General features: G+C 43.7%; 1 protein-coding gene across 1 annotated transcript in view; it reads left to right on the forward strand.

The window, feature by feature from the left end:
• Positions 1–22,746, forward strand: part of LOC104589756 (partner of Y14 and mago-like) — a 61,847-nt gene that overhangs the window by 20,744 nt on the left and 18,357 nt on the right. The window contains exon 3 of the mRNA XM_010248178.3: positions 707–952. Within this exon, the coding sequence (XP_010246480.1) occupies positions 707–952 (246 nt within the window). The remainder of the gene's footprint in view (positions 1–706; positions 953–22,746) is intronic.

Here is a 22,746-nt window from a genome sequence, read left to right on the forward strand (position 1 = left end):
TTAATATAGGATGCCGCTTTCTAAGAAGGAGAATATATTGATCTTGGATTTCCCTCCCAAGTTCTTGGTTGAAGAGATGATTAAAAGAGTTTCCTTCTGTTAAAACTCCAAAGAGACCCTCAATTTGTGTTAATTTCTTCTGTTAATTTGTAATGTTTTTAAGCATTTCCTAGAAAGTTGTATCTTATATTTCTTATCTTCTCAGATAATTATATAATATAGCTCAGTGCATTGTTGTCATCCTTTTGGGGTTGTTGGAGTACTGCATTTGACACATTGAATCTGTGTTTAGTGCTTAAGCTTGGTAAAATTAACCTTTGGTTATTTGTAGTTCAACTGAAGATCTCTTGATCCAGATTGATGATTGAGGCAATTTAAAGAGCATTTTCCCTCTCTAGACCAGAAACATGTTCCTTCAGGATGATTCATATTCTCAACCATGTTGCTCTGAATTTGAAGAGTTGTAGATAGTTGGGTGATTTTCAAGAGGCATTTCATAATTCAAACATTTAAGGGGTTTTATTTACTTGCCTTTTCTGGCCATTGCTTTGTTTTCTCTGAGATTTTTGATGATAGATAAACTAAGTTCACTTGTAAAGTTGTGATATTACTTATAAAAAAAAAGACATCATTACTTTTATTGAACAAATGTACCTGTTAGTAATTGTTTTTATGATTTCCTTAAATGACCATTTACCTATTGCAGGCTGCTCTTGAGAAGGAAAAAAGCTTGGCATTGAAGGTTGAGATGGAGAAGACTGGAGAGGTGCCTTCTGCTGAAGATGTAAATCACAGATCTGAAACTGTTGAATCAGTAGCACATCAAATGGACATGCTATCTGTTTCAGGAAACCTTCCAGCAGTGGCTCCTTCTGCAAACTCAGTGGAGACGTCAAATCCAGGGGCTCCTGGTCCTGATCTTGATAGAAGAATTCGAGCACTGAAAAAGAAGGTAATTTTCCCAAGGTTGATACAAAATTAAAGGATGTGAAATTTCATTTCCATATTGTTTTTTCTTTCCTTTAATGTGCAGGAAAGAAATTTCATTGGAGGAGGAAATAGATGACATACACCATAGGAATTCTAAGCATCTCTCCAATGTTCTGGCTTTGCATTTAGCTCATATTTAGCCTTGTCAATACTACACTACCATCAATGACATAATCTTAGTATGGATAAGAAATAGTAGATGTAAGAGGAGAGGAGAAGGTGAAAAATAAAAAAACAAGAGTACCCTACACACTCCCCTGCAAGATGGGCATATATGTTAAACATCCCCACCTTGCCTAAAGCATTTATTAACAATGATACCCTAATCATCTAATTTAGATTTGACAAAAGTTTAAGCAAACTGCTCTTGTTAGAATGTTGCACTAGATTATGTGTAGCAAGGTTTTAAAACCATCATTGACCCAGATGGTTGAACCATTCGGCCATGGAACTGGTCAAGTCACCAGTTATGTTTTGTCCCTGAACCGCTATTTTGTAGAAAACCGTTGAAATGGTCAAAGAACCAACCCAGTTGGTTTAACTGTTAAACTGTTTGACCTAGTTAACGGTCAAACTAATTCAAAATTTTAAATTATTTAAAAATAGAAATTAAAAAATAAAAAAATAAAAAAAGCTTCCACATTCCATAATCTTCTTTGATTATTCTCGATGGCCAAAATTAGTTAAGATTTTTAGTTTTTCCAGTTTGATTTTGGGTTTTCTTTCATTCTTTCTAATCATTTAATGGCTATAACAAGCAAGAAATTGTGAGTCCTATAAATGAAGAGATCCAAAGATCGATTCAAGAGATTAGAGAGATGAGTGATTGATCTGAGATCTGAAATTTGATATATACAAATGAAGCTAGTATGGCAAACAATTCTGCAATGATGGTGATGGTGATGGCTATAACAAGCAAGACATTGTGAGTCCTATAAATGAAGAGATCCAAAGATCGATTCAAGAGATTAGAGAGATGAGTGATTGATCTGAGATCTGAAATTTGATATATACAAATGAAGCTGGTACTATCTGGGATGTGAGAGAGATATAGAGAGATGAGAAAGAACTAAGAACATGGCAAACAATTCTGCAATGATGGTGATGGTGAACATGGCGACAATTGCTACTAGCGCTTCCTTCTCCTTTCTTCTCAGGGTAAACGATGCTCCAAGAATGGACAGTGAACATCACAACAACTGCTACCGGTGCTTCCTTCTCTTTTATTCTTCTTTTTCTTTTTCTTCTTCTTCTTCCTTCTCAACTTTAATGAGCCAGCAGCCGCCCCTCTCAAAGTCTCACTCTCCCCCCTCTCATAATGATGTATATATATGCTCTTCTTTAACCTATATTCTAATCTGATGGCTAGGATGCAAAATACACTATTTTGAATCTAACTGGTTTTAAGGATGCAAATGGATCGGATTCGATTCGAATTAGGGTATATTTGAATCTGATCCAATCCGAAGATTCGATCGGATCTGATAGGACTCGATTTGAATTTGAATTCTGTTGGTAAGTTGGATCTTTAGATCTGATACGATCTGACTTGTTTTCTTTCAAAATTAATAAATTATTAAAAGAAAATTAAAATATACTAATTTAAATAAAATAAAAACAAAAAATATAAGTATTTTTAATTATTTTTCATCATATATACATCTTTTCTATAAAAAAATAAATAATATAACAAATTTATAAAAATAAAATATAAAAAATATATTTACAAATAAATAAATAACATATATATGTATTATATATATTTATATTTATAAATACATAATATATATCGGATCGGATAGGGGGGTGATCCAAATCCGATCCGATTTTTGACCGGATCCTATTATCCGATCCGATCAGGGGTGATCAGAATTCGACCAAATAGGCTTGGATCTCGGATCAGATCATGACCCAATCCATTTGCACCCCTAACTGGTTTAACCTACTCAAATCTAGCGGTTGAACTGTTGACCTAGAAACCCGGTCGGTTTTTAAAACTTTTTTTTTTTGAAGAAGGTAAAGTATTGTATTAGATTAAAAGGAAGAACCCATGTACAATGGTTATGGAGATGGTCTTTAGAGAGGGAGAACTTGTGGCACAAAGTGGTGGGCAATATTCATGGGAGGTTGGAGAATGGCTGGGATGCTGGTGTATCACATCGAACTACTTTTGGTAGCACCTTGGAAAGCAATCCATAGCTTTTGCCATCAGTTCCTCGGGTTTGTCAGGTATGATGTCTGTTCAGGGACTTTAATCTAGTTTTGGGAAGACTTGTGGGATGGTGACCGGCCTTTAAAGGAATTATTCCCGTTTTAATATTCCCTTGTATAAAAATGCGATGATATCAAAGTTTTTAATTCCACCTATTTTTCCTTTGAATCATAATTGGGATTTTGGTTTTTCAAAGGGGATTGAGGGATGAAGATGTTAGGAACCTGCCTAACACAGGGCTCTTCAAGGGAGCCAACCTCTTGAATTCGAGAGATAGGGGAGAGGGGGAGAAGAGAGAGAGAGACAATGATGCTAAAAGAGCGATGCCTTTATTTCTCCTGTTTTGATTATTTATACTGTTTTATAGAGCTCCTCTTCTTACATTCTTTAATTTCTTTTTGTTAAACCGCTGCAAGTGGACGGTCAGTTAGCTGAACTGTTGTGCTGACGTGGCCTTCTCTTGTAAAACTGACTAACTGTCTTCCGTTGTTTTGTTTCAGAGGCCTTAACAATCTCTCCCTCCTTTAGAGAGACCTTGCCCTCAAGGTCTAATGTGGGAAAATTTGTTTGCAGATCCAAGTAAGATTCCCAGGCTATTTCCTCTTTTGGAAGTTTAGACCAAACAACTAGTGCTTCTGGAATGACTCCTCCGCCACATCGCACCCATTTGAAATTAATGATGCGGGCTGGCTCAGTCTACACTTGTCCTTCATCTGAAAATGTGGGAAGAGTAGCACTTGTAATGACTCTTGGCTTCGGCCCTTTCTTTAGTAAAGAGATATGAAATACAGGATGTAACTTTGATGTTGCAGGGAGGTCTAGTTTGTATGCCACAGACCCTATCCTCTCAAGGATTTTAAATGGTCCAAAATAGCGCGGGCTAAGTTTGTTCCACTTTCGGCTTGCTACTGAAATCTGCCTGAAGGGATGTAATTTGAGAAACATCCAATCACCAACTTCATATTGGACATTCTTATGATGTTTATCATAAGTGCGCTTCATCCATTGTTGTGCTTGCAAGAGATGATTTCTTAGCTCTTTAACACCTCATCTTGCTGTATTAATTGTTCTTCTAAGGCTGCTACTGTAGTGGTCCCTTTTTCATAAGTAAAGGGGGAGGGTCCTGACCATATAGAGCTCTAAAGGGCGTCATCCTGGCAGCGCTACGGAAAGTGGTGTTGTACCACCACTCAGCCCAGTGGATCCACTTCACCCATTGTCTTGGTCGATCTCCCACAAAGCATCTCAGATATGTTTCAAGACTCTTGTTAACCGCCTCTGTCTGTCCATCAGATTGGGGGTGGTAGCTTGTTGATTTGCAGAGTTTAACCCCATGTAGACAAAAAGTTCAGCTCAGAAACGACTCATAAAAATAGGGTCCCTGTCGAACACAATTGAGTTGGGGAGCCCATGAAGGTGCACAATTTCCCGAAGGAACAATTTAGCAACTATGACTGTTGTGAATGGGTGTGATGGAGGTAGAAAATGACTGTATTTCATCAATCTATCAACCACCACAAGAATAACAGTTTTAACAGCGGAAATGGGCAACCCCACAATGAAATCCATTGATATATCATCCCAAACTTGGGTTGGGATTGGGAGTGGTTGCAAGAGGCCTGCTGGTGTTGTAGTAGCTGTCTTATTTTGTTGACATACTGCACACTCAGCTATGAAGTTTTGAATCGAGGTACGCATGCCTTTCCAATGGAATTGTGTGGCAATGCGTTTCTGCATCCGTAGAATGCCGGAGTGACCACCTATGGGCGAGGCATGAAATAATTCAAGGAGCTTCCCAAGATGTGTAGAATTTGCTGGGATTTCTAGGCATTCCTTGAAGAAGAGTAGATCATCCTTGACGGTATACCTGGGGTGCTGTGATGGATTTGCCAATACTTGGGCCTTTAATTGTTGTAACTCTGTATGAGAGTGAGCTTCCTTTCGAAGCTGATCCATGAGTGGAGATGTTGGGGAGGACACAAGTAGCTGAAATGATTGTGGGTGCCGTGAGAGGGCGTTAGTAATGCGGTTAGTAGCCCCCACTTTGTACTCAATTGTGTAGTCATACCCCAATAATTTGGACATCCACCGTTGTTGTTCCGGTGATAGAACGGCTTGTTCTAACAAGAACTTCAAACTTTGATGGTCGGTCCGAATTATGAATCATCTACCGAGCAAGTAGGATCGCCAATGCTATACTGCTAAGACCATTGCTATTAATTCTTGTTCATAAACTGATTTGGCCCATTTCTGTGATGTCAAGGCCTTGCTGAAAAAGGCTAGTGGTTGGCCTTCTTGCATGAGGACAGCCCCAACACCTTGACCAGAGGCATCACATTCAATGATGAAATCTTTTGTAAAATCGGGTAGTGCTAATGTTGGAGGTGTCGAAATAGTATGTTTCAACTGCTCAAAAGCTTGTTGGGCCTGGGTTGACCAGTGAAAGGCATCTTGTTTCGGTAATCGGGTCAAAGGGGTAGCTATTAGGCCGTAGCTTTTGATGAAGCGGCGATAATAACCTCATAGGCCCAAGAAGGCCCTCAATTCTTTCTCATTTTTGGGTTGCAACCAGCACAATATACTAGAGATTTTATCTGGGTCTGCTTCTATAGTTCCATTTTCTACAACATGTTCCAGATAATATACTTGGGTTTGTGCAAAGGAGCACTTGCACTCTTTAACGAACAACTGATGGGCCTTAAGTGTTGCGAGGGTGACCTGTAGATGGTTCAAATGTTCCTCCCAGTTGGGGCTATAGACCAATATGTCATCAAAGAAAACAAAAATGAACCTACGTAAATATGGCCGGAATATGTCATTCATTAAGGCTTGAAATGTTGCTGGAGCATTGGTTAACCCAAATGGCATGACCAAGAACTCATAGTGGCCATCATGTGTCCTGAAAGCCGTTTTGTGAACATCCTCCACATGTACCCTGATTTGATGATACCCAACCCGTAAATCTAATTTTGAGAATATGGTAGCCCGACTAAGTTCATCAAGTAATTCATCAATGACCGGTATTGGGAATCGGTCTTTAATGGTGATATTGTTAAGGGCCCTATAATCAATACAAAATCGCCAAGTCCCATCCTTCTTTTTGACTAATAACACCAGTGAGGAGAATGGGCTATGGCTGGGCTGTATTATTCTTTTCTCAAGCATATCTTGAACTTACTTCTCGATTTCAAATTTTTGGAAATAAGGGTATCTTTAAGGTCTTACATTGGTTGGGGAGGCTCCTGGCGTGAGAGGAATGTGATGGTCATGCTCTTGGGGTTCTTTGAACACGCTACCGTATTGCTGGAGGAGTTGTTGTAGGCGGCTGTGGTAGTCTCCAGGCTCATTTCAGCTGCTGTTAGCTAATGATGGACTGGCCCAATTTGAGTCCATGTGCATGAATAGGGCTGATTTGGATCTCCCATTTGCTTTGTTAATGTTGCAAGACTGATGGGCCTTAGACTGTTGAAGTTTGACCTGCCATAGAATTCTGTCTTGTTCGTTGACTGTAGAGTAAAGTAGACAGCAAGAAGTAGGAGAGGAAAGAAGAAAAGAGAGAAGAGAGAGAAGAGAGAAAGGCTGGTTCGAATTAGGGAAAAAAGTTAATCCCTTGATTCGGCCAGACCTGTTATTATATTATTAACTTATTGGAAAAGACTTGAGTGCCCTTCTTTAAGTAAGAGGCACTCGAACTAATATAACAGTACACATCAGCATTCTCAACAAGTATAAAGATTGAAATACCCCTTCACTAACACCACTAACACTCCCCTTCAAGCTGGTGAGTATATATCATATAATCCCAGCTTGTTACATATGTAGTCCACTCTCCCCCGACTCAAGCCTTTTGTAAACAAGTCTGCCCACTGGTTTCCCGTACTAACATATGCAGTTTCTATCACCCTATTCAGCACCTTCTCTCTCACAAAATGACAGTCAACTTCGATGTGCTTGGTTCTTTCATGAAACACTGGATTGGAAGAGATATGAACCGCTGCCTGATTGTCACAATAGAGCTTTATTGGAGTACTGATGTCATATCCTATCTCCTGTAGAAGGTTCCTCAGCCACACTAGTTCACAAGCAGTATGTGCCATGGCCCTATATTCTGCTTCTGCACTGCTTCTTGCCACAACTGTTTGCTTCTTACTTTTCCATGTTACCAGGTTACCCCCCAGAAAGGTGCAATAGCCTGTGGTAGATCGTCTATCAGACATAGAACCTGCCCAATCAGCATCAGTGCATCCTTCTACTACCAGTTTTCCACCACTTCTGTACAGCAAACCACGACCAGGAGCTCCTTTCAGATACCTCACAATCCTTAGCACTGCATTCCAATGTGGGACCAAAGGTTTCTGCATGAACTGACTCACCACACTAACCGCAAATGAAATATCTGGCCGAGTAATGGTTAGATAGTTTAGTTTGCCTACAAGTCGTCGGTATCTGCCAGGCTCTTCAAACACTTCACCTATATCACTGCTCAGCCTCGTATTTGTTTCCATAGGTGTCTCAGCCGGTTTAGTACCCAACAATCCTGTTTCTTCCAGTAAATCAAGCACATATTTCCTCTGGCACAAATTAATGCCATGCTTAGATCTTGCTACCTCTATGCCCAAAAAGTATTTCAACTTGCCAAGGTCCTTTGTCTGAAAGTGTTCCTGTAGGAATGCCTTCAATCTGTCAATGCCCATTTTATCATTCCCAGTCACAACGATATCATCCACATACACCACCAATATTATTTTACCTGCCGAAGAGTCAAGACTGAAGACAGAGTGATCAACTTGGCATTATTTCATACCAAACTTCTTGACCACCTCACTGAACCTACCAAACCATGCTCGAGGGGACTGTTTAAGTCCATAAATAGCCTTCTTAAGTCTGCATACCTTACCATCCTCCCCCTGAGCAACAAACCCGGGTGGTTGCTCCATGTAGACCTCCTCGAGCAAATCCCCATTCTAAAAGGCATTTTTGATATCGAGCTGATGGAGAGGCCAACCAGACATAGCTGCAAGAGAGATGACGACACGAACTGACCCTATCTTAGCAACCGGGGAGAACGTCTCCGTGTAGTCAATGCCATAGGTTTGGGAGTACCCTTTGGCAACCAGCCGCGCCTTCAGGCGCTCAACACGACCATCTGGCAAGTACTTAACACTATACACCCACTTACAACCGACAGCCTGCTTCCTAGGAGGAAGAGCGGTGAGATCCCAAGTGTGATTATGATGCAAAGCAGAGAGCTCTTCTTCCATAGCACGGCACCACTCTGGAGAGGTAAGGGCTTCCTGGACATCCTTAGGAACAACCACGGAGGATAACAGATATGAACTGGCGATGGAAAGCGGAGAGGTGGGTAAGTGAAACAAAATTGGAAATAGGGTGAAGGGTGCAAGTACGCTTACCTTTCCGTAAGGCAACAGGAAGATCTAGGTCGGAGGCTGGTGTCGGAGCTGGAGCTGGATCTGTCGACGGTGATGAAGCTGGAGGAGCTGCAACCGGTACACGTGGACGATGTGTATACACGTGACGGATGGGTAGACGGTCAACCAATGGTGGCACCGGAGGCAAGGACGTAGGCATGACTGGAACCAGAGGAGGTGGATCAGCCACAGGAAGAGGAAGAGGAGGTGGTGATGTGGGGGAAGCAGCAGCACCGGACCCCACGAAGAACGGAGTAGACTCGAAGAATGTAACATCAGCACATACCAAGGAACGACGAGAACTAGGATGATAACACTTGTACCCTTTCTGAGTTCGGGAATAACCAAGGAAGATACACTTCACGGAACGTGCATCTAACTTGTCAGTCCCGGGACTCAGATTATGAACGAAGCAGACACAACCAAATACCCGAGGAGAAAGCGGAAACGAAGACATGTTGGGGAATAAGACACTAAAAGGAGAACGACCATCAAGGATAGACGTGGGCATCCGATTAATTAAGAAACAAGAGGTGAGCATTGCATCGCTCCAAAAAGTTTTGGGAACATTCATGTGGTGCATGAGGGAGCATGCCGTTTCTACAAGATGGCGGTTCTTTCTCTCAGCAACCCCATTTTGTTGCGGAGTATAGGTACATGAAGTTTGGTGTATAATGCCATGTTGATCCAAGTATTCTCGAAAAGATGAAGACAAGTATTCACGACCATTATCAGAACGGAAAATTTTGATGTGAACACCAAATTGATTGCAGATCTCAGCATAAAATTTCTGGAAGATGGAAAATAATTCACTTCTTTCTTTCATTAAATAGAGCCACGTCATTCTTGAACAGTCATCAACAAAAATAACAAAATATCGGTATCCATTATATGACATCACTTTATAAGGACCCCAAACATCTGAATGAATTAAAGAAAAAAGACTCGACACACGGTTATCGACCCTAGAACGAAAGGGAACACGATGGTGTTTCCCAAATTGACAAGACTCACAATCTAAAACAGAAAGTTGACTCAATGAAGGGACTAAGGACTGCAACACTTTTAGCGAAGGATGACCAAATCTACAGTGCCACTGGAGAGGAGAAATGGATGACTGAAGAGCCGTTGACGTTCGTCCACCACCATCAAGATAATACAGTCCACCGGCTTCATGCTCTCCACCAATCTTCATCCCCGTCTTGAGATCCTGAAAAACACACATAGAAGGGTAAAAAGTGATGGAGCACTTAAGGGACTTGGTCAGCTTACTAACAGACATAAGATTAAATGGAAGCTTAGGTACATATAAAACAGAGGATAGGGATACAGGGTCTAGGTCAACATTACCAACACCACAGATAGATGACGTGGAGCCATTAGCAAGGGTAACAGATTGTGATGTTGAGCAATGAGTGAGAGATGAAAACACACCTGGAGTTCCCGTCATGTGATCGGAGGCTCCAGAGTCAATAATCCAGGGGTTGGGTGTGGATGCCAAACAAGCCATACCCGAGTGTGCAAAGGAAGCTGTGTTCTGCTGTGACTTGGATTGAACAAACCTCTCATACTCATCACGAGGAACACTCACCATCTCCTTGCCTGGACCATCTGAGGGAGTAGAAGGCATCGGGTCAGCTGACCGTTTCTCCTGTGTAGAGCTGAAACTGGTGTCACTAGTCATGGCATGGTTGGCCCACGTCGAGGGAGGACCATGTAAGTCATAGCAGTAGTTAATGGTATGTCCATCCAAACCACAGTGAGTACACTTCCGTGGACCCGAGCCACGTCCTCTACCACGAGCTCCCCCTGAATCTCTGCCTCCAGTACGACCACCACCACGGATATGTGTAGATCCACCACTACCACTCCTGCCAGGCTGGGTTCCTCGAGTCCCACTTCTACCACCTCGGCCTCTTGACACTGCAAATGCTGATTTATCGGAGACATTAGAGTCCATAGATCCAATGGAAGCCCTCCGAAGACGAGCAAACACCTCCTCTAAAGATGGAAGAGCAGATCCCCCTAGTATCTGGGCTCGTACAGGTTCATACTCAGACTTCAGCCCCACCAGAAACCGTGTCACATCAAGCTGCTCTCGCTGTTGTTGTTGAACTTTGACATCTGAAGTGAGAGGATGATAGACATTTAACTCATTACGGATATTCCTCACATTGGCATAGTACTCCTCAAGGCTCTGATTTCCCTGTTGCAGATTGAAGTATTCCTGATACAGTTGATATACCCTAGTGGTATTATCCTGACCTGAATACAGTTTCTTAGCATGATCCCACACCTCTTTGGCTGTGTCAAGAAACATGAAGTTCACACTGATTTTGGGTTCCATACTGTTCCACAACCATGTAATGATCTGTGCATCTTCCTGTTCCCAGTCTTCATACTCCTGAGAATTAGCGGGGGGTTTCTCCTCTCTTATATGCTTCACTTTCTTCTTCGCCTTCAGAAAAACCTCTACAGACTTGGCCCAAGGGACATAATTCTCTCCATTCAGTTTAATGGAGGTCATTTGGACATTCAGGTAGTCAGTAGATATCATGACACTAGGTTTACTATCACTGTTATCTGCCATTGCCGAACTCCCTTAATTCTGAGCACTGAATTAGGAGCACTACACACTGCACACTACACACAGACACTTCACCGAAATCTGCACACTGATTTCAACAGCTGAGAACTGCAACACCACAAACCCTACTCACCGAAATCTGTACACTGATTTCAGCAGTATTAAATGCTGAAAACTACAACACCACAACCCCTACTCACCGAGGTCTACACACTGATTTCAGCGATATCAAAAGCTGAAAACCACACTTGTAACACCACCAACATTAATCCACAACTATAGGAAGCTTCACCATTCAGTAGACACTATTGCCATTCGAATCACACACAAACCAGAATAAACCCTAGCATACTGCAATCTGAAAACCCATCATGCGAACTGTACTACACCTCTCATGTATTCCAAAAAAAATATATATATAAAAAAAAACTTTACCTCATCGCCTGAAGGCCAACCATACGAAGGGCTGAGACACCACTGCACCACACGTACCAGCCCTAACTAGGGCTTAGAAACCACAGCAACCAATCACCAACGACACAATCGGAGGCATAGAGACCTCCTAGGGAAGAGGGCAATCACTCCTTTTCAGCCCTTTTCCCAGTCTCTAACTCACAACTGAGAACCCCAAGTGAAACCCTAATTCGAATGCGCAGAAGGCAGAATTCTAGCAAGTCTGATTTGGTGAACCTAGCTCTGATACCATGTTGAAGTTTGACCTGCCATAGAATTCTGTCTTGTTCGTTGACTGTAGAGTAAAGTAGACAGCAAGAAGTAGGAGAGGAAAGAAGAAAAGAGAGAAGAGAGAGAAGAGAGAAAGGCTGGTTCAAATTAGGGAAAAAAGTTAATCCCTTGATTCGGCCAGACCTGTTATTATATTATTAACTTATTGGAAAAGACTTGAGTGCCCTTCTTTAAGTAAGAGGCACTCGAACTAATATAACAGTACACATCAGCATTCTCAACAAGTACAAAGACTGAAATACCCCTTCACTAACACCACTAACATAGACCTTTGCATGTTTGCCCCTGTAGATGGACTATAGAGTCCCCCAGCGTGAAGTCCATGGTGAGACGAGCCCAGTCACAGATCACAGGGCCTAATTGTCTTAACCACTGAATGCCTAGCACCACGTCTGCTCCACTGAGATGAAGGGGGTATAGGTCCTTTGAAAACTGGTGACCCTGAACCTTCAGTGGTAAGCCCATGCATATATTGTTGCAAGATAGGCTATTACTGTTGGCCACATGTACCGTAAAATCTGTTGTTGGTTGAACCGGGAGTCTCATTTTATCCACCAAAATTTGAGTTGTGAAGTTAAGGGAACTGCCATTGTCTATGAGGATTGACACGTGGCGCTCTTGGATTAACCTGGCTACTCTCATTGTTTGTGGGGATGCAAGTCCCATAAGGGCTTGTAGAGATATTTCAGGTGTCCCATTGGGCTGTATTTCCCACTTGGGGTCAGATTCCCCATAACCGGTGAAGCCCTCTTCCTCCTCGGTCTCTGTCTGAAGGAGAAATGCTTCTTGTTTCTTGCATCGATGGCCTGACCCGAATTTTTCTTCGTAGTTGTAGCAGAGGCCTTTGTCTCTGTGGGCTTGCATTTCGGCCCAGGTTAGTCATTTGAATGGGACAGGTGGGCCTGAACCCAGTATTCCTTCCTCCTTGTCTAGTGTTGCCGGTCTAGTTATAGAACTCCATGGCTGGTGTATCCTTCTTGCTTGAGCGAACTTGTCTTCATATAGCCTTGCTAGTGCTGCTGCGTTTATGATCGAAGTAGGCTGCATCGCCTTTACTTCCAGTCGTAGTTCTTCCTTCAAGCCGCTGATGAAGCTTCCCACTAGCGCCTTTTCCGTCCACCCTTAGACTCGCATGACCAGTTTTTTGAACTCTATTTGGTAATCTCTAACTGATCCCATCTGCAACAGTTTTGCAAGATTCTCATCGTGATCTTCGAACCCAGACGACCCAAAATGGATGGTCGAGTCATCGGTGAAGTCTGCCCAAGATTGACAAGGGTGCCCCCGTTGGTACCCCCGATACGATTGGTAGAGGAAGCCTGGTGGACGGTGTCTACATTCTCGACAACAAAGCCGGTCTTTCCGTGTCATCCTCAGAGTCACATAGTCAGTCAAATAAGAGTCAAATTTTGTTGTGGCACAGTCGTTTAGGTCATGTTTCTTTCGAAGTAATAAAATGTTTGTTTCCACTTTTATTTAAGTCGTGTTCAGTATCAGAGTTCATGTGTCAAACGTGTTAGTTGAGTAAACAATGTAGAACAACCTTTCATTCAAACAATAAAAGATCAAATGTTCCTTTTCATGTTGTGTATTCTGATGTATGGGGGCCTACAAATGTAACATCTGAGGGTGGATATAAGTATTTTATTACATTGATTGATGATTACTCTCGCTATACATGGGTAATCCCTATGCGTAGCAGAGACGAGGTTCCAAAGATAGTGAAAGACTTCCAGAGGATGGTGTTTACACAGTTCCATGTTGAAATACATATCTTCCAATCCGATAATGCGAAGGAATACTTCCATGGGGAGCTAAATGAGTTCTTCGCCTCCCATGGGTCTATTCATAGAAGCTCATGCGCCAGAACACCACAGCAAAATGGGGTTGCAGAAAGAAAAAACAGATACCTCCTTGAGATAGCTCGCGGGATGATGTTCCACATGAATGTCCCAAAAAGGTTTTGGGTGGATGCTATACTTACAGCTGCGTATGTCATCAACCGCATGCGCTCCAGAGTATTGAATTACATGGCTCCTCATCAGTTACTGTACCCTCAGTCACCTTTATTTTCCATCCCCATGAGTCTTTGGTTGTCGGGCCTTTGTCCATGATTTGTCTCCATCCAGAGGTAAGTTAGACCCTCGGTCCATTCCTTGTGTCTTCCTGGGGTACCCATCCTCTCAAAAGGGGTATCGGTGTTTTGACCCAATCAGTCGTAAATATTTTGTCTATGGATGTGTCCTTTTTTGTGTCCGAGCCATTCTTCCCTCCTCAGGGGGAGAGCCGTAGTGTGGAAAAGGAGAAGCAGGTTCAGGTGTCTCTTCCTTCTATTCCAGACCTCACTCCCTTCCGTGTCTTCCAGCGTACTCGTCGGAGAGATCAGTAGTGTGATAGAAATGTGGAGCAGCCAAACACTGAGCAACTGACATCATCAGAATCCCAAGAGGTAAGTCCAACCCCTAACCCTTCTCCCACTGTGGACGACCTAGACATCCCTATTGCTCAACGAAAGGGAGTCAGGTCTTGCACTACCAAACACCCCATTACCCACTTTGTTTCCTATGACCACATCTCTCCCTCATACCGAGCCTTCCTATCGGTAGTTGACTGCATCCCTGTTCCCAAGAATGTTGCAGAAGCTTTAAAATACCCTGAGTGGATAGATGTCATGAAGGAGGAGATTGATGCCCTCCACAAAAATCAGACTTGGGAATTGGTGGATCCTCCAAAGGGGAAAGAACCCGTGGGGTGTATGCCCTCCACAAAAATGGGTGTTCACAGTTAAGCACAAGGCAGATGGAACAGTTGAAAGGTATAAAGCAAGACTAGTAGCCAAAGGGTACACACAGGTATATGGAGTTGACTATGATGAGACTTTTGCCCTGGTGGCTAAGATGAACTCGATTAGGGTTCTCCTATCCTTAGCTGTTAACTTTGACTGGGAATTGCATCAATTGGACATAAAGAATGCTTTCCTGAATGGTGACTTGGAAGAAGAGGTATACATGGTTCAACCTCCTGGATTCTTTGCCAAGGGAAGTGAAAACAAGGTGTGCAAGCTACGAAAGTCTCTCTACGGCTTAAAATAGTCTCCCAGAGCCTGGTTCAGTAAGTTTCACATGGCAGTTCAAGAGATGGGGTTCCAACAGTGCCAGTCTGATCATACACTTTTTGTGAAGAGATGTCAGGAGCAGGTTGCCGTATTGATAGTGTATGTAGACGATATCATCATTACAAGGAGTTGGAGTTCAGAGATACAGAAATTGAAACAATTCCTTGCATCCAAATTTGAAGTGAAAGATCTAGGACTCCTAAAGTATTTCCTTGGGATCGAAGTTGCCCGTTCAAAAAGGGGTATTTTTTTCTCTCAAAGGAAATACACCCTTGATCTATTACGGGATACAGGTAAATTAGGTGCAAGGTCGGCAGACACCCCTATGGATGCGGACCACAAGCTAGGTGACTGTATTGGTGAACCTCTGAAAGATGTAAAGCAGTTCCAAAGGTTAGTGGGAAAGCTGATTTATCTATCCATGACCCGTCCAGATATTGCCTATTCAGTTGGAGTTCTGAGCTAGTTTATGCACTCTCCTAAGAAGCCACACATGGAGGCAGCAGAGAGAGTCCTTAGATACCTGAAGAAACATCCAGGAACAGGCCTACTATTCAGTAAACACAATCACCTAAAGGTGGAAGTCTTTACAGATGCTGATTGGGCAGGAGTCGTGGATGATAGAAAGTCCACTAGTGGGTATTGCACATTTGTGGGAGGAAATCTGGTGACCTGGAAGAGCAAGAAGCAAAGTGTGGTAGCAAGATCAAGTGCAGAAGCTGAGTATAGAGCTATGGCACATGGGGTGGCTGAAGTCCTTTGGCTAAAGAACCTCCTAGGTGAGCTTGGAGTTGTTGTTCATAATCCTATGTCTCTTTACTGTGACAACAAGGCTGCAATAAACATCGCCAGCAACCCAGTCTTACATGAGAGGACTAAGCATATTGAGGTGGATAAGCACTTCATAAGAGAGAAACTGGAAAAAAGGGAAATTTGTATCCCTTATGTCAACTCCAAGGAACAACTTGCTGATGTCCTCACAAAAGGACTTTCGTGTTCACGACACAATGAGCTATGTGACAAGCTGGGCATGATAGACATCTTCAGCCCAACATGAGGGGGAGTGTTGTAAGGCTTAAGTGTTCCTTGTAACTGATGTTAGTGGGACAGTTTCAGCTACTAGTCCTTTCTTTCTTTCTTTTCTTATGGTTCTTATCCTAGGATATGCCGCCAGGGGCATACTTGTAATTTTGCCTTTTTTATAAAGATTAATATAAATAGAAGACTGGCGGCTGCCAGTCCTGAGTTTTGCTTTTCTTTCTGATGGAGGGTGATTTGGCCCGACCTTGCAGCACGGGTACACGTGGGCATGACCTTGCTTAAACAGTGACTCATCATGACAGCGCAACGGACGTGACCACAACTCGGAGGGAAGGTCCCACCGAGTTCAGCTCGGCAACTGGGCGGATAAGCTACTTGCCGGAAGCCGCCTTACCCGCATCTCCTCCCCGGGTTAAGCCACTTCGGGGCACCTTGACCTTTCTTGAGGCCCGAGCTCGTCCCAATGGACTTCGGGCCACTCCCAGATAGGAATGCACCGATCCATCTCTGAACACCCCGAGGTTTAGACACCTCGAGTCAGCCAGCTCGAAATAACTTGCTACAGGCAGCTCGCCACTCATGAGACAGCCCTGCGCAAGGTAATTCGCAGAAGGATAGTTCGGTATACCACAGGAAGGCCTCCTGCTCGACCACCGTACCCGACAAATCTGGGGATAGAAGCCATGTCCCTCGTCAGATAGCGTCGTGCCTGTCACCTTTAGAAGGTGTCTCGCACATGACAGGTACGTACCCTGCAACGGCGGCCCCGCGTGTGCCACCTCAGCCTTGCCTGTAACGGCTGTGGCAGACTGACAGTGGTGGTTATACCTGCCCTGTCAGAAGCCAGAGGGCCTGAAGCAACGGGATTCTGTAATAAGAAGTTGATTCTCAAGGAACAAGGTATCTTCGAACCATCTTCGCAATCTGCACTCTTAGCCTTCGTTTTCCCTTTGCTTCTCACACAGAATATTGACTTAATGATCGGAGTGTTCCCGTTGGGCAAACCCCCCGGGAGTTCTTCTTCCTTCTCGTCTCAGGTACCCTTCAGGAGTTGCGTGAGTGCCAGCTAGGAGTGCCCGGATCGCGCTACATCATTTGGCGCCGTCTGTGGGAACACGCTACAGAAAGCTAAGTTCTCATCCTACAAAAGCTAAGTTCTCATCCTACAAAAGCTAATTTCTCATCCTACAAAAGCCAAGTTCTCATCTTACAAAAGCTAAGTCCTCTTCTCCTAGAAAGCTAAGTCCTCACTTTTTAGAAATTGAAGCTCTTGCTTTATAGTTTACATTTTTTATGAACTCAAAGACTCTGCAGGGAGCTAACAGACTAAGTAACTTTACTTTCAATTCGGATAAAGCCTCATCAGTCCTCTTCGCAAGGTCCCCCCTACAAAGATGAGCTCTCCGTGGCTTCCGCGGGAGTTGGCGGCCAACAGACTACATAGGCGCCCTTACCGGTCGAGCCTTCCAAGGCTCCCGTGTGAGTGGGTGACCGGCATTACGAAGCTGATGCAGCGCAATCATAGCTCTAAGGCACCCACCTAGTCAACTCGGCACCTTACAGGTAGCTCGGCACCTCGCAAGCAGCTCAACACCTGGTCAGCTCGGCACCTCACTGGTAGCTCAGTGCCTGGTCAGTTCGGCCCCTCATAGGCAAAGCCTACGGGCCACATTACTGCTAAAGACCCAGTCGCCTCTTCGGCACGGGCAAAGTCAAAAAAGAGTGGACTACGAGTCACTCCCAAAAGCCTACGGGCCACATTACTACTTAAGACCCAGTCGCCTCTTCGGCACGGACAAAGTCAAATAAGAGTGGACTACGAATCGCTCCCAAAGCCTACGGGCCACATTATTGCTTAAGATCCAGTCACCTCTTCGGCATGGGCAAAGTCAAGAAGAGTGGACTACGAGTCGCTCCCAAAGCCTACGGGCCACACTATTGCTGAATACCCAGTCGCTTCCTCAGCATGAGCAAAATCAGCAAAAGTGAACTATAAGTTGCCCCTAGAGCCTAAGGGCTACACTACTGAACTGGCGGAGACCTCCTCACATTACAGGCAACTCGCCATTGGCAGGCAGCTCCCAAAGCCTAAGGAATTGGATCAGCACTTACTAGCTCGTCGACTTACTGGCCAAAAGAAGAAATCTACTCCCTTCGCTGAGTTACTCTCAGCTCGGGAGTGGGGGGCAAATGATGAGGGCGGATTTGGCCCTCCAGTGAAATTGTGACACCTGGCACCTCATGCAAACCAAGTGCAACCTCTTGACAATTGGGCAGCTCGAGAAGCTCGGGCAGCTTGGCAGAGCTTGCCACAACTTGCCACTTACAGACAGCTCGGCATGGCTCGCCACAGGCAACTCGGCAGAGCTCGCCACAAGCAGGTCGGCATAGCTCTGGGAGCTCGGTATAGCTAGGGGCAGCTCGCCACAGGCAGCTGACCACTCTGCAGGCAGCCTGGCGTCTTACGAAGAGCTCACCACTTAGGGCCAGCTCGGCACTAACAGGTAGCTCGGCATAGGCAGCTCGCCACAGGCAGCTGGCCACTCCGCAGGCAGCCTGGCCTCTTACGAAGAGCTCGCCACTTAGGGGCAGCTCGGCACATAGGGGCAGCTCGGCGTATCGCAAGAAGATCTCCTGCCTGACAACCTTACCTGACAGATCCGGAGGCCTGCGCCCACGTCTCTCGCTAGGCGGCGCCGTGCCTGCCAGTCCTGAGAGTTGTCCCTTGACTGGCAGAGTCGTACTTTGCAGCAGTCGCCTGCACCCGCCACCTCAGCTTTGGCAATAACGACTCCGGCAGAGAGATAGAGGCGGTTACGCCTGACTTGACAGAGGCTGTTGCGCCTGATTTGACAGGACACCACTATATAAGGACTCCGACCCCCAAAGACAAGGGGGAGAGAATGAAAAAATGGAGGTAATCCTTGCTCTCTAGCTCTCTTATTTCTCTCCAAGCTCCCTACAATCAGAATGCTAACTTAGGCATCAGAGAGTCCCCGCCGGGAAAATACCCCTGGGTCCTCTGATTCAGTTCTCGCAGGTCCCTCAGCTCCCGCCGCCTGCAAAGGAGAGGAGATCACCTCTTGCAGAGGGCAGTCGGGTTGCGCTACACCAGGGAGCTCGTCACCAAGTAGCTCTCCACCAGGGAGCTCGTCACCAAGTAGCTCACCACCAGGGAGCTCGTCACCAGGTAGCTCTCCACCAGGGAGCTCGTCACCAGGTAGCTCTCCACCAGAGAGCTCGTCACCAAGTAGCTCACCACCAGGGAGCTCGTCATCAAGTAGCTCTCCACCAGGGAGCTCGTCACCAAGTAGCTCTCCACCAGGGAGCTCGTCACCAAGTAGCTCACCACTAGGGAGCTCGTCACCAGGTAGCTCTCCACCAGGGAGCTCGTCACCAGGTAGCTCACCACCAGGGAGTTCGCCACCAAGTAGCTCATCACCAGGCAGTTCGCCACTAGGGAGCTCCATCATCCTCTGAGTCACAGGCCACCTGGGAGCTGGTCAAATGACGAGGTACTTAGCCAAAAAATTGGTACATCACAAAAAAATTGGTACGTGACCAGAAACGGTTACATCACTTTCTATCATCCGTACCTCTCTTTTCTCTCTCTCTCTCTCTCTCAATCATCTCAAGCAACAATAGAAAGAAACCTCCAAAACCTTTTAAGGAAAATCTCAATCTATAGATGAATGATAGATCTGATCACTGTGAGAGTGGCACATTGGAAGCAAGCAAGGGAAGAATTTAGACTTTTCGGTGTGGATTACATCATTTTTTTTCCAATCAATAAGTGTGGATTACATCATTTTTTTTCCGATCAATAAGTGTGGATTACATCATTAGGGGATAGCGGTATGCTTCTCCAAGGTCTACTGTCCAAAAATTATCGGGAGCTAACTTCACTACATAAAATCAAGCTCAACTTTGATGGATGCAGCTGTGGAGACCCTGGAAATTTGGGAATCAGAGGCATCTTTAGAACCTCTTAAGGTGAGATCTTAACAATTTATACTTTTCCAATTGGAATTGGTTAATTTTGCTCATGCTGAAATATACTGTCTCATCTAAGGGCTGAGGGTGGTTGTGTTTGGTTACTTAAAACTTGGAACTGAAAGGGGATTCCAGAATTGTAACTGGTTGGTTAATGGGTGAAGGGTTTAGTCCCCTGGATTCATATCCACAACATGAGGGAAGCAATATCCTTGGATCCATTTTGAACATCTCATTTAAATGGATTTATTTCTAGTAGTGCAAAAAATTCAGCTGACTTTTCTGAGGGTAGGGGCTAATATTTGTATTGGGGGCGACTTGGGAGGCTTGCAATTGTATATTGGGACTTCCATTTGTTTTTTCATGTTTGCACTTATGGCTCAGTTTGGAAGGAGTACAAATACAAATATGTATAGTGCAAACCCTTGCATTTTATATTATTTTGTATGTATTTGCACTGTACATATTTGTATTTGTACTCTTTCCAAACTGAGCCTATGGGACTTGCTAGTTGACTTTAGCTAAACATGTCTTCTTTCATTCTGCAATAACATTTTGTTGATCCGCTATTGATAAAAGAAAAGGAATCACCACTTTTTTTAATGACTGTATGTGGTTGACTGGACCTGATTCTTTGAATTGCACCTCCAAGGGTTAAATGGGAGATAGAATAGTGAGACTGAAGGATGAGAGAGGGGAAATAAAGAAATGTCAAGGATCTGTGGTGCTTACCCTCAAGATTCCATTGATTTCCCATCACAGCTTAAATTTTGTGAGAAGAGAGAGATTGATCAACTGAGAAGTTGCCATTGCTTCTGCCATACAAGTCCAAGACTTGACCTTTGAGGAATTGCTTGGATAGAGAGGGAAGAAAGGACAAGAAAGAGTGGTTTTGCTGATATTCTGGATTTTGGGTGTTTGCTTTTTAGGGTTTGGATAAAATGTAAATGGGGGTTGTGGATGTAGGGCATTAGTGAAAATGTTAAGCCTATTCAATGCCTGTATTTCAAGTTGGTTGTTTGACCATCCAGGTTGGTTTTTCTGACAATGACAATGGATTTTTATCTATTAGTGGGTTAGGGGTTGGACTGATGCACTCTCTTAACTGGGTAACAGGTTGAAAGGTCTGACTGTTTGGGTTAATGAGGAGTTGAAATTATTGTTTTTTCTTCTTGTTGGGGGAACATACCTGCTCAATACCCAACCAATAGGTGTTTTTTTTTTTTTTTGTTTTTGTGATCAATAACAGAAACTTTTATTAAACATCATTGAAGGAACAGATACAAGAAAGCAAGGGGAGAGGTAAACTCTCTTAACCCTCCATGCTCAATACCCAACCAATAGGTGATTTTCTTTTTTTTTTTTTTCCGGATCAATAACAGAAACTTTTGTTAAACATCATTGAAGGAACAGATAAAGAAAGCAAGGGGAGAGGTAAACTCTCTTAACCCTCCCTGAAATGAAAATCAAGTTACAACAAAGCCCAAACTGGTTCAGCCCTGACTCTCTTGGTTGCGTATGTTGATGATATTGTGATGGCAGGGAATGATATTGATGAGATTAATTAAGTGGTTACTCAGGAGAAAGTGAAGGATTTAGGTGAATTGCAATATTTCTTGGAAATTGAAGTGACTAGATCCAAGCATGGTATTTTCATCTCCTAGAGGAAATATGTCCTTGATCTCCTATAGGAAACTAAAAAGTTAAGGATTAAACATGCAGACACATCCATTGAGCAAAATCATAAGATAAATGTGGAAGGGGGTAACCCTCTTGAATATAAAAGTATGTATCAATGACTGATTTGAAAACTTCTCTATCTTTGCCTGACATGTTTTGACATTTCCTATGTAGTTAGCATTGTCAGTTAGTATATGCACTCTCCTAGGACAACTCATCTTATTGTTATTAAAAGAATACTAGCCTACTTGAAGAAGTGTCCAGGCCGAGGTATACTCTTCAAGAATAGTGGTCATATGAAGATATAAGTGTACATTGATGCAATTTGGGCAAGGTGTGTTGATGATTGGAGATCCACTTCAAGGTATTGTGCTCTTGTTGGAGGAAATCTCATTTCTTGGAGGAGTAAGAAACAAAATGTTGTTTCTTGCTCCAGTGCTGAAGCAGAGTATGGGTCTATGTCTAATGGTGTAGCTGAAGTGTTATGGCTGAGATCCCTACTTGAGGAATTGGGCATCGAGTATGAAAGACCCTTGATGTTGTATAGTCATAACCAGGCTGCCATTAACATTGCTCATAACCCAATACAGCATGATAGAGCAAAACACATTGAAGTGGACCAACATCTCGTCAGAGAGAAAGTAGCTTCCCAAGAAGCCTGCCTTTCTTATGTAGCCTCTGATATGCAACTTGTTGATCTTTTCATCCAAGCAATTGCCAAAGTCAAGCTAGAGACATATTTATGCAAGTTGGGAATGACAAATATCTATTCCCAACTTGAGGGGGGAGTGTAGATATGCAGTTAATTAGTTTGTGGTCCCATTGGTTATTATTTTTTATTGTCTTGTTATTTTTATTAGTTTGTTAACTTGTCTTTGGAGTGGCAGGATGGACTGATTCTGTACCCCCTTTTCTTTTTCTCATTCTTTCTGTCGTCTACCTTCTTCTCCTCTGT

Source organism: Nelumbo nucifera, chromosome 1 (genome assembly GCF_055504915.1).
Source record: "Nelumbo nucifera cultivar China Antique chromosome 1, China Antique-T2T, whole genome shotgun sequence".
Taxonomy (NCBI): Eukaryota; Viridiplantae; Streptophyta; class Magnoliopsida; order Proteales; family Nelumbonaceae; genus Nelumbo; species Nelumbo nucifera.